This window comes from Primulina eburnea, chromosome 18 (genome assembly GCF_022965805.1).
Source record: "Primulina eburnea isolate SZY01 chromosome 18, ASM2296580v1, whole genome shotgun sequence".
Taxonomy (NCBI): Eukaryota; Viridiplantae; Streptophyta; class Magnoliopsida; order Lamiales; family Gesneriaceae; genus Primulina; species Primulina eburnea.
In genome coordinates, this window is record NC_133118.1 from 29,372,778 (window position 1) to 29,388,403 (window position 15,626).

General features: G+C 33.0%; 2 protein-coding genes across 5 annotated transcripts; both read right to left on the reverse strand.

The window, feature by feature from the left end:
• Positions 1-659: 659 nt before the first annotated feature.
• On the reverse strand, positions 660-11,716 carry LOC140820230 (calmodulin-binding protein 60 D-like). 4 transcript variants are annotated; one of them, XM_073180565.1, is made up of 8 exons: positions 11,623-11,708; positions 6,164-6,291; positions 5,624-5,751; positions 2,684-2,835; positions 2,144-2,613; positions 1,884-2,044; positions 1,589-1,780; positions 660-1,393 (listed from the first exon to the last, which is right to left on the reverse strand). In XM_073180565.1, exons 3-8 carry the CDS (start codon positions 5,651-5,653, stop codon positions 779-781), a joined length of 1,620 nt encoding a protein of 539 aa, XP_073036666.1. In that variant the 5' UTR covers positions 5,654-5,751; positions 6,164-6,291; positions 11,623-11,708; the 3' UTR covers positions 660-778. The 4 variants fall into 4 exon arrangements, with proteins under 4 accessions (XP_073036666.1, XP_073036665.1, XP_073036667.1 ...); XM_073180567.1 differs by lacking the exon at positions 5,624-5,751 and having other exon boundaries at positions 853-1,043; positions 1,150-1,393; XM_073180564.1 differs by lacking the exon at positions 5,624-5,751.
• Positions 11,717-11,764: 48 nt separating this feature from the next.
• On the reverse strand, positions 11,765-12,676 carry LOC140820232 (uncharacterized). The gene is made up of 4 exons (XM_073180568.1): positions 12,626-12,676; positions 12,487-12,534; positions 12,329-12,371; positions 11,765-12,178 (listed from the first exon to the last, which is right to left on the reverse strand). Exons 1-4 carry the CDS (start codon positions 12,674-12,676, stop codon positions 11,910-11,912), a joined length of 411 nt encoding a protein of 136 aa, XP_073036669.1. The 3' UTR covers positions 11,765-11,909.
• Positions 12,677-15,626: the final 2,950 nt, after the last annotated feature.

A 15,626-nucleotide genomic window follows, 5' to 3' on the forward strand; every position in this document is an offset into this window, starting at 1 on the left:
TTTTCGTGCTTACTTTGTGCTTAATTCATGCTTTTTCGTGCGTTTTAGAAAAATTCGATCAAGTTCAATAAAGACATTGAGTTACAGTTTTGCATCATTAATCATTAATTACAACCTAAGATAACATTTATTAAATTTATATATTGGATAAACAATTCTTCCACATGGATCACAGGGTTGCAATAATATTGAATAATTGCTTGTTTATTATAATTGAGGATTTTAATGGATGGGTATTCCTATGTATTTTTTCAAGTGTATAACCGTAATATATACAATCTTCTGTATGCAGGGACGAATCAACTCAAATAATTTAAATCCTACAGCAGTTCAAGCGTTACGTTACGATTGCTTTATCCAAAAGAGACAATTAGTACACCCCAACATAAAATATTCATAAGGTAAATTTTGGATAGTTTGTTGCATATATAGACATGTGTATTTGAATGTCTGTCAAAAGAGATGATTACCTCATATTAAAAAGTTATATTTTGGAACAAAATATAATTAACTTATTAAATATATAATTATAAACTTATTCGTTTATATTATTATTTATATATCTAAAATAAATCTAAACGAATGTGTTTAAGAATATACTTATTAATTTTTTTTGCGTGAAAATAGATATTTGAAAAATTATTCCATTTGAGACCAAGTCTAGAAAAGGGCCAAAAATCTGGAAATTTTTTGCAACTTTTAGTACTAATCCGGGAATCCCAACACATTTGAGACCGAACAGGAAACAGGTCAAACATATGTGATTGAAGAACGAGCTCTAAACCAGAATTTTGCAACAAATTTTCTGCTTCTTCCAGGCTGGATTAGCTTCAAATTTTGACATTTTTCGCCATTTGGATAAGCAGCGAAACAGCATCCTGTACTTCCTCCAAACTGCAGAAGAACTAGCAATAACATCGGACTCGGCTAACATAATCCCAGTTTCATCCATACTTGCAATAATATTCATGTCATCTACGAATTCTTGTTGCTGCATCCCATAACCATAAACTACACATCCGATATCTGAATCGTCTAGTATCCTGCCAAGATCCATATCAGAATATGGGTCAGCCCACAAGGGTGAATCAACCATGTAGCCCAGATCATCTGTACCGAACCAGCCATTATATACTGATGTATCTACACCTGCATTGAGATTTCCGGGATGATCGAGCAGTGGATTCAGAAATTTTCCGTCGATGGAAGAACCGATCATTGTACTAGTTCCAGTATCAGGATTTGCATCGCGATGGCCAGGAGTGCCAGAACTCGACGGCTTGAAAGAGGCTTTTATGGCGGCCATGTGCTGTTGAAGAGAATTCAGATCATCAAAAGGGGTGACATTTTCCCAGTGTTCAAGAGCATATGACAATAACTTGTCAGCATAAACCTGTAATAAAAAAGTTAAAAACTGGTTTAGTTCTACAAATCAAACCAAAACAGGGCTTTGTTTCGGATTTTCTTCATAAAATTTGCTTGGCTTTGGGCAGATATTATATTAGCAATGCTCGTTTTCCTAATAAATTAAAAGGAAGAAAACAAAACGAAGAAAGAAAGAGAATTTAGAATATTCTTTGAAGTATACCTTCTTGTTTTCAGACAACATATTCGCAGCAGCATACTGGCCTTCTGAACACAGTCCTTGCAACTTCCCGCAAATGTCAAAAACTACGGAGGAATTTTCGTGGGAATTTATGTAACAGTACATCCTGTCACTCTGGCATTTCTTAGCATGGCTCACAGTGGCTTCCCACTTCTTTCCCTTCAGACCAACAGTCTACATATAAACCAATAAAGGAAAATGCATCCATTAGCAATTTTTAAAGTTAAAAGAATAAGAAGGAAAAAAGCAGAGAAAAGGTAAGTAAAAAGAATGTTACATTTTGCAGTTCTTGATGATTTATCAGGAGCTGGATCAGAAATTTCCCGACGGTATCGATTCCTTTGGTTTTCAGGCGCTCATGTATCTTACCACGTCTTTGTATGTTTTTCAGTTCCCAAATCTTAGACTCCAGATTTGGGAACTCAATTTTCTTGGAATCTAAAGATCAGATGTAACAAATCAAGTGATAGTAAAGAGAAAGAAACCGACGATTTGTTCAGATTAAGGTGGGATGACAGTTCAAAAGACGAAACTTACATTTTCTGCGATAACTCTCGACTTCAAAAGATTCAGTCTTGGCTTCTTTCACAATGATCCCATCAAATTTTTCAGCAACTCTTGCCCCTAATCGGAACACCGGTGGCTTCACATCGGTCGCATGATGTCTGAACTTGACATTCCTCAAAACACCTCTGCCACCTTCTAGTTTGCACACATTTCCTACAAGAAGAGGCAACTTCCCTTCCACTCTCACAATTTTTTCTTCGAATTCTCCTGCTGTCGGATCATCGGCTCCATTTTCGAGTGCAACTATTTCAACACTTGAAGATGCTATGGGTCCAGCATCGACTATGGCCCGAGTGCTGCTATCAAGTAGAATCAGTTCAATAAAAGTGGAGTCCATTCCTTTTATTTCTTCACCTGTGGAGATCGGCTGACAAATCTTGTTCAAGAACAGGAGCTCCATGTTTTTCGGATTGGGTACTGGAATCGGATCCTGAAGCATCCTGTGGATTGAATGGAGGCCATTTCATTATTTTAACCACAATTTGTATTGTTCCATATATAATTTCTTACCTCATGGCTTGTGTTAAAATCCCAGTCTCAAATTGTTTCCATCGATTTTCGAGCTCAATCCTTTCCAATCTCAATGTTTCTTGCATCCTTGTTTCTCTCAACTTCCATTGTTCTTCTATACTTGCCCTTTCCAATTTGATCTTTTCCTCCACCTGGTTGCAGAAGTTTTTAATTTTGCTGAGGTACACTATGAATATAAAATTGAAACGAATATTGTATTCCGAATTCAATTAAGATATTATTTCGATTTTGCACTTCTAGACAAATTTAATATATTTGTTTTCCGAGATATATTGAATCCTATTATTATGAATTATTTAATTAATTTGGAAACTTATCTATAAGATATAAGGTATTTGCTTTGTATTAGAGTTTGATTCCTATTAAACTCTAGTTTCCTTGTTTATAGGTGGGGAAGTATCTATGAAGATTTAGGTCAGAAAGGGACTATAGAAAAGTGGGTCAATGATCAAATAAAAGGTAGACGAGTAGCAGGAAAGTACTTGGACGGCTACATGAGCTTTGCTGAAGCATTTTCAGTTCTTGAAGATTGGCACAAGGAGCAAGGGTGGTCCGTCTACCTTGTGACTGTGTTGTTGATCGGTGTTGTCAACACTCAAGGACAACACTGTCGCAGAGTGTTGATCGAAAAGTGGACTTCGTTTGGTTTTATGCAACACGCTTTTTGTTTCATGCATCTAGTATTTACTTTGAGTGTTTGATGCATGTTAATTCCTTGGAGTGTCAAGGAATTTAGTTTTGTTTGGGTGTAAACAATTTACATAATTTTTCTAGTGAAATTTTTGCCATGAGGCATCGCACAAGTCTTTGTACTTGTGCAAAATTTAATCCAAGTGTTTATTTAGTAAAGTTATATTTGTGTTAAATAATAAATTTTCGCTGCCGCGTTGTGTACAGTGTTGACAACATCTGACACAACACAGAATTCTGATAAACTAGTTTTAATATATTTACTCTCTACACGTTTATGCGCAACAATCCTTTCAAAAATATTATTGCTCATTATGTTGATGATATCTATCTATAATATGTCACGCTTCGAGACCGGGGGTAGTCGATATCGGTTACACAATTGAAAACAAAAAGTCTCATAGTATACAGTATAAACCAAAAACTAGTTTATTTCTTATCATCAATCATAAAATTATCTTTACAACACAAATTTTAAAAACGATAAAAATATGCAAAAACGTTTACAGCTTATTAAGCGAAAACTAAAATAAACTTCTTGATTCACTTAATATCATCCCCAAATCTGTCTTGTTCATCTTCCTCGATTTCCTCTTCTGGCTTATCTGGGGAGGTTAGAGTAAGGGGTGAGTGATATCGTCGTCACTCATTAAGTGGGGGTCATTCGAGCACATACATAACAAATACACATAAATTTCGAAAACCACATATCATATCATGCAAAACATGATTTTCACAACATGTCATCATCATAACCATAAGCATAATTTTGGCCAAGGCACTGAGATTCTCCATTCTTCACGATTTAATGATATCAGTCTCTAATTTTTACTTCTCTAAAGGGACGACGCCGTATAACGGTGACAATCCCACCGTTTAAGGGCCATAAACATATTATGCATATTGAGATTCACATCCATATCCAGTTGAATCATCACAGTGCTCAAAACATACATAATGGTATCAAGAAGTGGTAGAAGAAGAATTGCCCTTAATCGGAACACCAGTGGCTTCACATCGATCGTGTGCTGTTTGAACTTAAAACTAGTTCATAATCGGCTGGACTGGTTCTTGATCGAGTTTGACCACTAAAATGGTTTTTAAAAGTGTTTCAGACAGGAATTGTGACCGGTTTTCGGTCAAACAAGTCAAACAAACCAGTCCAGGTTATGTCTGGTAGTCTAATAAAAATATAAATTAATAATAATTCAATAAATAAAATATAATCATTTTTCTTTTTGATAGAATCAAACCAAAAAATATAATTATTTATATTAGAGACGAATGTACGAGTGTTAGTTTTGATATTAGAAAAAAGTTGCACCAAAATTTAGTTAGGTATCTCCCTTAATTAATTGTATATATATAAATACTAATATTTCTTTAATTATTAATTAAATAAAAATCTAAAACCTTAAAAAAACATTGTTAATGATAAGTCGGGTATCTGAACCCGATCGGATACTAATTTTAGTACCCCAAAAATAACCGAGTTCGGATTTGTTCCCTAACCCGACGTTTTTGAAAAATACCGCTCGATCAAGTGGTTCAAGTACCCATTGTTGGATCGCGGTTTATGGGCTTTCCCCAACACCCATTACTAGAACCCGAAGGTCCACCCCCCCGCTCAAGCTTTCTTGCAAAATGAGGCTAGGTCATAGAATGGCCCAAATCTAAGTGGGCTATCGCAATATGTCGAACGAGTCGACCCGTAAAGTGTGGGTCTTCTCTGGGCTATTTGGATCTTGATCCGATTGAATGCAAAAAATCTACCGGAATAATTCGATCGTCGAGTATACAACTCTCCTCAAAACTTATGATGATGTGCTCTAAAATATAAAATTAATTATCATAATAAGTAGATATGCTAAAAAAACTACATGGTTTTAATAGAAAACCAAAACCAATACATAGAGCTGTCAAAATAAGGTCGAACCTGGGGCCGGCATCCCCTCGCCTCAGGTAGTGGCAGAGCCACATGCATGTATAACCGGGTAGATCAATTCAAAATATTAAAGTATTCTTTAAGAATTTAAAATTACAGAGCCATATTTCTGGCTCCACCACTTGCCGCAGTTCATGGGGATAGGGTCGAAACTCGAAGGTAAATGTTTAGGGATCAAAAGTATTTTTGCTCGTAAAGTATACGTGCCAAAATTATATTTTTCCCTTTTTTTTTATAGATATCTAATTCTAGTTATTTGATATGCATGAAATACACGTACTCACCATATTATAGATCCACTGTTCATCCCCCATAGCTAGCTAATTGATTCCCTGATAGATTTTTACCAGCATGCCTCATACATCCTCCGCCCCTCTCCAGAAAAAACCTCAAAATGCAGAAAACGAAAGATCTAAACAGACAACAGATTGAGATTGAGATCAAGATCAAGCCGACGACAAATTCAAGAACTTAATATCACCATGGTTTTAATAGAAAACCAAAACCATAGAGCTGTCGAAATAGGGTCGAACCTGGGGGCCTCCTCTCGCCGCAGGTAGTGGCAGAACCACATGCGTGTATACTCGGGTAGATCAATTCAAAATATTAAAGAACTCTAAAGTTTACAATTCTAGTTCGGACAGAGTCATATTTTTGGCTCCGCCACTTGCCGCAGGTCTAAGGGGATAGGGCCGAAAGTAGAATGTTTAGGGATCGAAAGTATTTAAGCTCGTAAAGTATACGTGCTAAAATTATATTTTTCCCTTTTTTTATATAGATATCCAATTCTAGTTATTTGATATGCATGAAAAACACGTACTCACCATATTATAGATCCACTGATCATCCCCCATAGCTAGCTAATTAATTCCCTGATAGATTTTTACCAGCATGCCTCAGTCATCCTCCACCCCTCTCCAGAAAACCTCGATAAATGCAGAAAACGAAAGATCTAAACAGACAACAGATCGAGATTGAGATCGAGATCAAGTCGAAGACAAATTCAAGAACTTAATATCACCATGGATAGACGACGGAGGCAAAGGTGGGGAAGATTTTAAAAAGTATATATATTATACAGACAACAGATCGAGATCAAGTCGAAGACATATTCAAGAACTTAATATCACCATGGACAGACGGAGGCAAGGGTGGGGAAGATTTTAAAAAGTATATATATATATTATACGTATAGTTTTTTGTGGGAAAAAAATTAGATTTAGATATGATATATATATATATATATATATATATATATATATATATATATATATATATATATATATATATATATATATATATATATATATATATATATATATATATATTATGGAGGTATTTTTGCCAAGAAGTTCGTGTGATGTTTCCACATTCACACAACGCACACAAAGACAAATTCAGACGACATAGATATACAGAAGGTAATAAGTATTAATTTTCTCTTTTTAAGGATTTGACGGATGATTAACAAATAGTTTCGTAGTAAAAATTCTTATGAGATCGTCAAATGTAATTTTGTGAGACGATTTTCGATCCGACTAATAAAATAAATTTTTTTTTGTGTTGTTTTTGTTCTTCTCATTCTATATATATGTCAATACTCTGTTTTCACGTAATTTAAGATACAAATAATAATAATTTATGAACATATCTGATTATGCAATAATGAATTTAATTTTTTGTAAAAAAAAATTATATATAATCATAATTAATGTTAGAATATAATAGTAGAAACTGGTTTTTTTTTTTAAAAAAAAAATATTTCTTAAACTTGTCTTCTTGTTCACAAAACACACGGTTTCTATTTTCTAAATATTGACAAAATTTATCAAAAAAAAAAAAAGCTCATATGAGATCGTCTCACTTACGGATCAATTTTATCTGACCTATGAAAAATATTATATTTTCGTAAAAAAATATTACACTTCACTATAGATATAGACCAGTTCGACAAATCACGAATATATATCCATGAGATCGTCTCACATAAGATCTAACTAATAAATTTAAAAACTGAATCGGTAATTAATATACATACGTAGTATTAAGTATAAGAAGACACTGTTTGAAACTGAAATTATTTTATTGATTGAGCTTTGTTTATAGTTATGCATCAAAAGATAGATTTCTAGATATATTTGAATTTAATTATTTAGCGAATTTTCCTTTCGTTTTTGAATTATATTATTTCAATGTTAACGTCAAATTTCGTCTATATTTCTCGACTTTATGACAAGGGAAGTTTCCTACATTATATATTGTTCCATTTAAAGTAAAAAAAAAAATTATATATGTGTGGAAAATGGAAATTACTCTAGAAATCACCAGGATTCTTCATTTTTTGGCTGAAATTTTAATGAGCGATCCAATTTTATGACCTTTCAATTTGTCAAAGAGCCCCACTCTTGATTAGATAGAATCTACTCGTTTAAAATAAGGCAAAAACTTGTGTGAGACGGTCTCACGGGTCGTATTTGTGAGACGGATCTCTTATTTGGGTTACCTATACAAAAGTATTACTTTTTATGCTAAGAGTATTACTTTTTATTGTGAATATGGGTAGGGTTGACCCGTCTCACGGATTAAGATCCGTGAGACGGTCTCACATGAGACTCACTCTTAAAATAAAAGATCAAGGCAAAAACTTGTGTGAGACGGTCTCACGGGTCGTATTTGTGAGACGAATATCTTATTTGGGTCATCCATGAAAAAATATTATTTTTTATGCTAAAAGTATTATTTTTATTGTGAATATGGGTAGGGTTGACCCGTCTCACAAAATAAGATCCGTGAGACGGTCTCACATGAGACTCACTCAAAGATCAATCGCATACCCTACCTACTTGAAAATCTCGATATTTGTAAAACTCCTGGGAAAAAATGATTTGTTAACTCACATATTTTCAAGTTTTGAGTACACACACTCTTATTCTGATATGTTTTCAGGATACATGTTCTCAAAATTTGAAAAACGAGAGAAGTTAATAAATCTTTTTTTTTCACGGGAGGTTACCAGCAAGGCAAAATTTTGTGTGAGACGGTCTCACGTGTCGTATTTTGTGAGACAGATATCTTATTTGGGTCATCTATGAAAAAATATTACTTTTTATGCTGAGAGTATTAATTTTTATTGTGAATATCGGTAAGGTTGACTCGTCTCACAGATAAAGATTCGTGAGACAGTCTCACAAGAGACATACTCATCCAGCAAAATCCTGATTTAATAAGATAATGCATGCAATTACCCTTAAAATAAATTTTTGTTCAAGAGATAATATTGAAGTACAATTTAATTAATTTAGCAAGATTTTATATTTTTGTTGACAATTAATTAGTTAATAGCATTGTTATATATTTTATATATGAATTTTATAAATAAATAATGGAGTGTGATTAATAAGAATTGGAATGTAATTAACATCACTTGTAGTTGATGGTTGAAGAAGAATTGATATTTGACAAGGCCCTTGATAATAGAACAAAAAATTCAGGATGTTTTTTTTAATTCCACAGTCAATTGTTTTTTATTAATCGAAACTATTTTATAAGACGAAAGTACAAATGAAAAATTTTATTTTAAGAATAAATATTACTCGTCATGACCCAATATTCACTAATTTTCTGTCCAAACCAAATCCAATTAACACGAAAAAGATGAATCATCGCCCATGAAGGATATTCGAGTTAGTAGAAAATGTGAAAGTTTGATCAATAATAGAAGTTTGATTCTACTTACCAACACTTTATTTGGTGACTCTATTATACATGATTTGCTTAGCACTGTTTACTTATTTAGCATGATTTGCAGACTACTTACGTTAAATTTCCTCCAATGAGGGGAGCTCCTTGTGCGCGGCGTAGCATAAGATCTAGCTGTTGTTGGTCGGCTGAGTCACCATGATTTACCTCCTCTCACAATCCTGTCGGGCCGGGGTGAGGGGCACTTAAGGTGAGCGATTTCATTTTTGGAGCAATAAAAAGAAGAGCAATAGTTCTTATTTACATATTCCGAAATAAAATGGATATCTAACTAATTAAGGAAGAACTGATAGAGCCGACGAGAATATCTTTGCTGGATTTCACATTAATTTCTCAATCTTTATATTTGACTAGAAAGAATTTAATTTTGGAGTTCTAAGAGTTTGGGGCAGATGATAATTACGTTATTGTCAATCATAATCAATCCTACTTTCCAAGAAGATACCTCGGAATTCCGACATCGCCCTTTACAATATTGAGTCGGTTACAAAAAGCTAGGCTACTAATTCGCATTTAGTAGCCAACCAATGTAAGGAAGAGCAACCATTTTTGAAATACAAAAATACTTGTAAGACTGTATCATGAGTCAATTTTTTACAGGACGCGTCTTTTATGAGTAGGTCTCTTGTGAGAATGATTCACGAATCTTTATATGTGAGACGGTCAATCCTACCGATATTCATAGTAAAAAGTAATACTCTTAGCATAAAAATTTATATTTTTTCATGGATGATCCAAATAAGAGATCTGTCTCACAAAATACGACTTGTGAAATCATGTCAAACAAGTTTTTGTCATCTTTTATTTGTGTCATTCATAAAAAAAAATTACTTTTTATGTCAAAAGTATTACTTTTTATTATAAATGTAGGCATGTTAACCCGTCTCATGAATAAAGATTCGTGAGACCGTCTAACAAGATACCTACTCAACCAATCATGTAAATAAATTAGTTGATTTTGTGTCACAAAGCAAATAGAACCATCCTAGCTAGGGTAATTTCTAATCATGATTTCTATAAGATTCAAAAACTTTTCATATCTCCCCCATATATGATTTTCATGAAACCATAAGGATATTTTCAGTACATTTGGTGGTTTTTTACTTTGTTTTATGTAGGGCTGTCAAAATCAGACACAACCGACCAACTCGACACGGTTCAACTCGAAAAAAATCATGTTGGGTTTGGGGTTTTCGGGTTCGGGTAAGATCGGATTGGACCCGATAGCTGACCCAAAAAATGATCGAGCGAGGTTGTGTTCGGGTTGACCCGAGTAGACCTGAAAATTTTAATTTTTAAAAAAATATAATTAATAACTATTGTTACATTTTTATATAATATATGTCTGAAAAAAATTTATTTTATATTTATATTATAAATTTTTATAATTTAATATTTATTTCGAACATTTTTTATTCTTTAAATAATTGTTTATTTGATTTAGTAAATATATTTTATTTTTCTACAATTAAACTTCAAATTTTAAATTATATATACGAGGGAGATTTTGTTATCATGTGATTAAATTAAATTATTAATTTTTTTTGAATTTTATTTAATTTTTATACAAAAAATTTAAGAAAAATTCAAAATCGGGTTGATTCGGGTTCGGGTTGAGAGTTTTCGGATTGTGTTGGGTTCGGGTTGGGCAATTTTTGAATAATACTATTGCTAAACCGATCCAACCCACCCGAATTGACATATTTAGTTTTATGACGAATTTTTTTCATAAAAATGATATGTTTCATGAATTCAATTCTTTTGAAGCTCTAAAGATCCATTATGTTAAAAAATAGTATAACATATATTTAATTGCGGCTTAAATGTACATTTATTTAATATTTATATCACTTCTTTCATATATTAACTAATTATAACATAGTTAACATACTAGAAAAAATAGTCTAAATTTTATGTCATAATAGAAACCAACAATAAAACTTATGAATTGTTACCGAAAATCGATCGAACATTTTAAAAATAATTATTTTTGCAATTTCGTTGGCAACCTCTATAATAGCCTTTGCTCTTACCAAGCTTGAGGTGGGGACTCTACAATTTATTTATTTTATTTAAATTCTTCGTGTAAAGATCGAAGACAATAGTTTAGAGATAATAAATTAATTGTTAAGCAAATTATGTCAATTAATAATGGTAAGCTTAAGTTGTGTTAACATCTCAAATCAATATTCCAATCAGATTGAGTAATTTGAGCTACTAGAAACGTATTCTAAGTACGAAAACTGCTAAGATTACTTAACGAGTAAGGTATTAAAAAGGAAACAGCTCAATTTTCTTCAGCTCACTTATCGGAACAGATTATAGTTTTATCAGAACAAGTAAATACTAGTAAATAACGATGCAATAAGTTGTTTATGGAAGTTCGAAAGCTAACTAACAGTGTAGGTCGATCATCGTACTTATAGTCTTGTTTAGTTCGGTTTAATAATTTACATTAATATGAGCTTGCGTTATATCAATTTAGTTTGTGATCACGAAAACTTAGATATAAATTTTGTCTTACAGTTCGAAATTTGAGGCCAATGTTCAAAGTTTGAATCCCGCAAACGCCCTTTCCGCTTGAGCATGTATGCCGTCTTTTGCAACTTTACTTGCTGGAACAATAACATAATATTACATACTTAGGAGTCGACAAATTACAGATTTAATCCATTCCCACAACTTATATTGTACATCAAATTTGAACCAAATCCATTTTCATATTTCTTTGGACATCAACATTATCTACACACACTCTATTTTATATATTACTTCAATAATAAATAATAATAATAATTATCTTTAATCAAATTAAGGGCACTTGGTCTTGTTGTGATGGGTAGTCATGTCAGTGTAACAAGTCCCACACATCTCCCTATTGCCAAAAGTCCCCGGGGGCACGCAGTTGCACCTCGCACAACATGTTCCACAAGCCCTTGTGCACAAATTTGGCCTCGAGTTAAGGCTACATCTTGTTTTGCATAGCTCGTCACAATGGATCGTGGTAGGACTCGGAGCAGGAGCAGGAGTTGGCTCGAGAGGAGGAGGAACAATGACGTCCTTGAAATAGCTCGGGAGGTCTATTATATTTTTAAAAAAAAAATTTATGATGATTGATGTGAGTTTGAGAAATTATTTTTCCGGACAGTAATGTATAATTGAAGCCATTAATTATATCTATTTTAAAAAAGTTCACACAATAAAAAACATTTCTAAGTACAACAATTTACCTGTTTTATACAGCAGTCTCCTCTCTCCTTTGCTTAGCATCTTCTGAGAAATAAATAAATAAATATTAAATGATGAAAATAGAAGTCGATTAATTTTTCGACCTGGGAAAATTAAACTTTATGAAAAGATTTATAGCGATGAAATATTAAGACGTGACCTGGATCATAGGGCTTGTTTCTTGATGCAACTTGAAAGCAGAGGATACCTGTGAGGATAAAATTTAATTTTTTAAAAAATAAAATAAAATAATTGTTTTTTTAAAAAAATAAATAAATAAAAGGGTTTAAAAATTTTGCCTTAGAAAGGCAGAAAAGAGAAAGTAGAGCAAGAACCACTTGTGTAGCCATATTGTGAGCTTCAAGTATGAAGAATTTTGGTTCTGCTTCTGTATTTATAGGTGGGACTAAATTAATTAACAGGTTCTGCTTATTCTATTCAGACACTATTTGGTTAAATAGTTTATAAAATATTTCACAAATAAAAAAATCTTATAATTTTTAAAAAGAACCTAATAATATTTTATGTAAAAAAAATTTTTTAATAATATTTCAAATCGTGTTATTCGGTTGTAAAAGTTTTCTGGCAAATACTTATGTGAGACGGTCTCACGAGTCGTATTTTGTGAGACTAATCTCTTATTTGGGTCATCAATGAAAAAATATTACTTTTTATGCTAAGTGTGCTACTTTTTATTGTGAATATCGGTAGAGTTGACTCGTCTCACAGATAAATATTCGTGAAACCGTCTCACAAGAGACCTACTCAAGTTTTATTCTAAATATTTTCAATATTTTTTTCTTTATGTCGATATTAGAATTTTGATTTCAAAAAACTACGATCTGAACGAGTGTTTGAGTTGATAAAATAGACGGATATTTTATAAATGATTATAAATTTGATTCTATTCAATATTTTTCAGACCAACATGTTACATAAAATTTCCTCCATTAGTTACCTACATTAAATTCCATCCTCAACCAATTTTCTCTCTTTATTTAATTATTTGTATGTACATCCATCCGTAGCCAAATGTATACAGAGATCTGGTTGGAGTTGGTGGTGACAAAAATATGAAATTTCAGAAAATTTAGTCGTGGCCAGCTGTGAATTGAATGGAATAATAATTAAATATTTTATGTAAAAAAATTATTAAAACTATAAAAAAAATCTCACTTCGAATAAATAATTAGGTTGTCGGTGTAAAATTATCGAGATTAATTTTTATATACTAAAATATGAATAAATTGCTAACTTTTTATGGGATATGAACTCAAACCTTTGGCTACAATTGTAGAACCCGTAAATTGGACTGTGTATAAGCCATGCATAATTTCTAGTAATTTAATTGCATGAGTATTTAATTCTTTTCTTTAAATTTATTTATATTACGCATTATCTTTTCAGTTAAATCAGTGAGGCCGGACCGGAGATGGAGTATTGAGATAAGATAATAAAGACTTATTTAAGAAGTGGAAATTTAGCATGTTGATTTCATTAAATTATGTTTAATTATTTTTATGCATAATTCATGCAGGGTAGAATTTATTTCATACATTTTAAAAGTTCGAGCATTAGGATTTTTTAAGTTGCATTTCACGTTCGAACGAGGATCGGAGACCGGGGAATTTTCAGGAAAATTATTTTAGTTCACGATTAATTTTTATAAATTAATTTAGAGCATTTTAAGTGTATTTTTCTAAAATAGGATTTTATTTGGGTATTTTTACCCGCGAGACTGTATTTTCAACGGTACGCAAATTTTATCGAATCGGAGGATTTTTTAATAGTTCGGCTAATATTTTCAAAATCTTTTCAACTCGAAATATTTTACGGGAGTGTGTTTGGATTAAATGGACCCAATTTTAGGTCTATTGGGCCTAATTCTCTTTTAATCTTTTAATTATCAAAATAAGGCCCATTAGTGGATTGTTAGCTATTTATATATTGGCTAATTATCATCTTAACCTAAACCTAATGATCTCCCACAGCCGACACCCACTCCTATCAGCAACCTTCACGTGAATTTCCGCAACAAAACATTCGGTGAACCATTTCTCCCTCAAGCAAGGAACACCTCCCTTCGGCCGTGTCCCTCGATCGATTGTCCAAGATCCTTTTCATCAAGGCATTCTTTATTCCATTTGTTTTTCTGCATCACACACGTGATAGACACTGATGTTGGTATTCATGCATAAGTAGTTTCGATCTAAGCCATTCCATGAAAGATCTTTTCGGTTTCATGAGGATCTCGGTTTCTATGAATGTCACTCACGTTTTCTGTATATTGGTGCAAAGGGCTACGGTTATTAAGTGTCTAGAGGCTGCTGGTAGGGTCAAGTTGCTGTCATGAGGAGTAGGAAGGTTATTTATTGCATACGGGTGTAGAGCCGTGAGGGGAGTCATGTGAGAATTGGTTTCGGTAAGGGGTTTGGAGTGATGTCTCGGTTTTTTGGTGGTTAGATGCGTGCATGGGGCTGAGAGCTTATTTCAGTTAGGTGGTTTGGAGTCTGGTCTAAGTCCTAGGTGGGCTGGTTTATGGCTGGAACGAAGAGGGTAGCTTGAGGTGTGAGTTTTAAGAGATAGGTGCACATGAGGTGGCTAGATAGGAATGGACCGAGTGGTTGCTCATATTCTGGAAATTTCAGCCGTGAGTGGGAGTGTCTAATGACATTGATTTAGGACCATTAAAGTGTTTTAAGATATGATAAAAGGTTGAGAAAAATTTGGCAGAGTTTCGAGTCGATTCGGGTTAGAAACGGGACCCTGGTCCAAGTTTTAAAACGGATCGATTAATTTTGGTTTTTGGGCTCGAGTTTACGACTAGGAATACTTATAAAAATGTTTTGGGAGATTTTAAGGAGTTTGGTAAGCTTCGGATCAATTTTAGAGGTCCAGGGGTAAAATGGTAATTTTTGGGTTTCCACGGGCAAAATGGTCATTTTGCACCCGGGGTGAGATTTTTGTCCTAGCAGTGCCCTGAGCACGAATCATAATATTTTTAAATGTTCATGCATCACGTTTATGATTTTTATGCTATTTTAATAATTATGGTGCATGCTTAATTTAAAGGAATTAAGTGAGGAAGTGAAGAGCACCCCGTCTCCGCCGCGCCGCGTCGTTATTGTGTTTGTTTTCGGTCAAAACAAACCAAGGCATGTTTATATCTTCTTTCACTCTTCAATCAAGCCATATAGATATTTTTAAATATCGCAAGTACATGATTTTAATACAAGATATCTCAGTATGCGATTTAATTATATTACGTGCATTAAACAGAAAATGATTATTTTTGAGATT

Excerpts from the sequence above, each read along its gene's own strand:
- LOC140820232 (XM_073180568.1), bottom strand. The coding sequence starts at position 12,676 with ATGGCTACACAAGTGGTTCTTGCTCTACTTTCTCTTTTCTGCCTTTCT. Across the intron at positions 12,372-12,486 it reads AAACAAGCCCTATGATCCAG|AAGATGCTAAGCAAAGGAGA; the intron begins GTCACGTCTTAA and ends TTTATTTCTCAG. Across the intron at positions 12,179-12,328 it reads GAGACTGCTGTATAAAACAG|ACCTCCCGAGCTATTTCAAG; the intron begins GTAAATTGTTGT and ends AAAATATAATAG.
- LOC140820230 (XM_073180564.1), bottom strand. The coding sequence starts at position 6,193 with ATGGGGGATGATCAGTGGATCTATAATATG. Across the intron at positions 2,836-6,163 it reads ATCAGTGGATCTATAATATG|GTGGAGGAAAAGATCAAATT; the intron begins GTGAGTACGTGT and ends TTCTGCAACCAG. Across the intron at positions 1,781-1,883 it reads ATCATCAAGAACTGCAAAAT|ACTGTTGGTCTGAAGGGAAA; the intron begins GTAACATTCTTT and ends GTTTATATGTAG.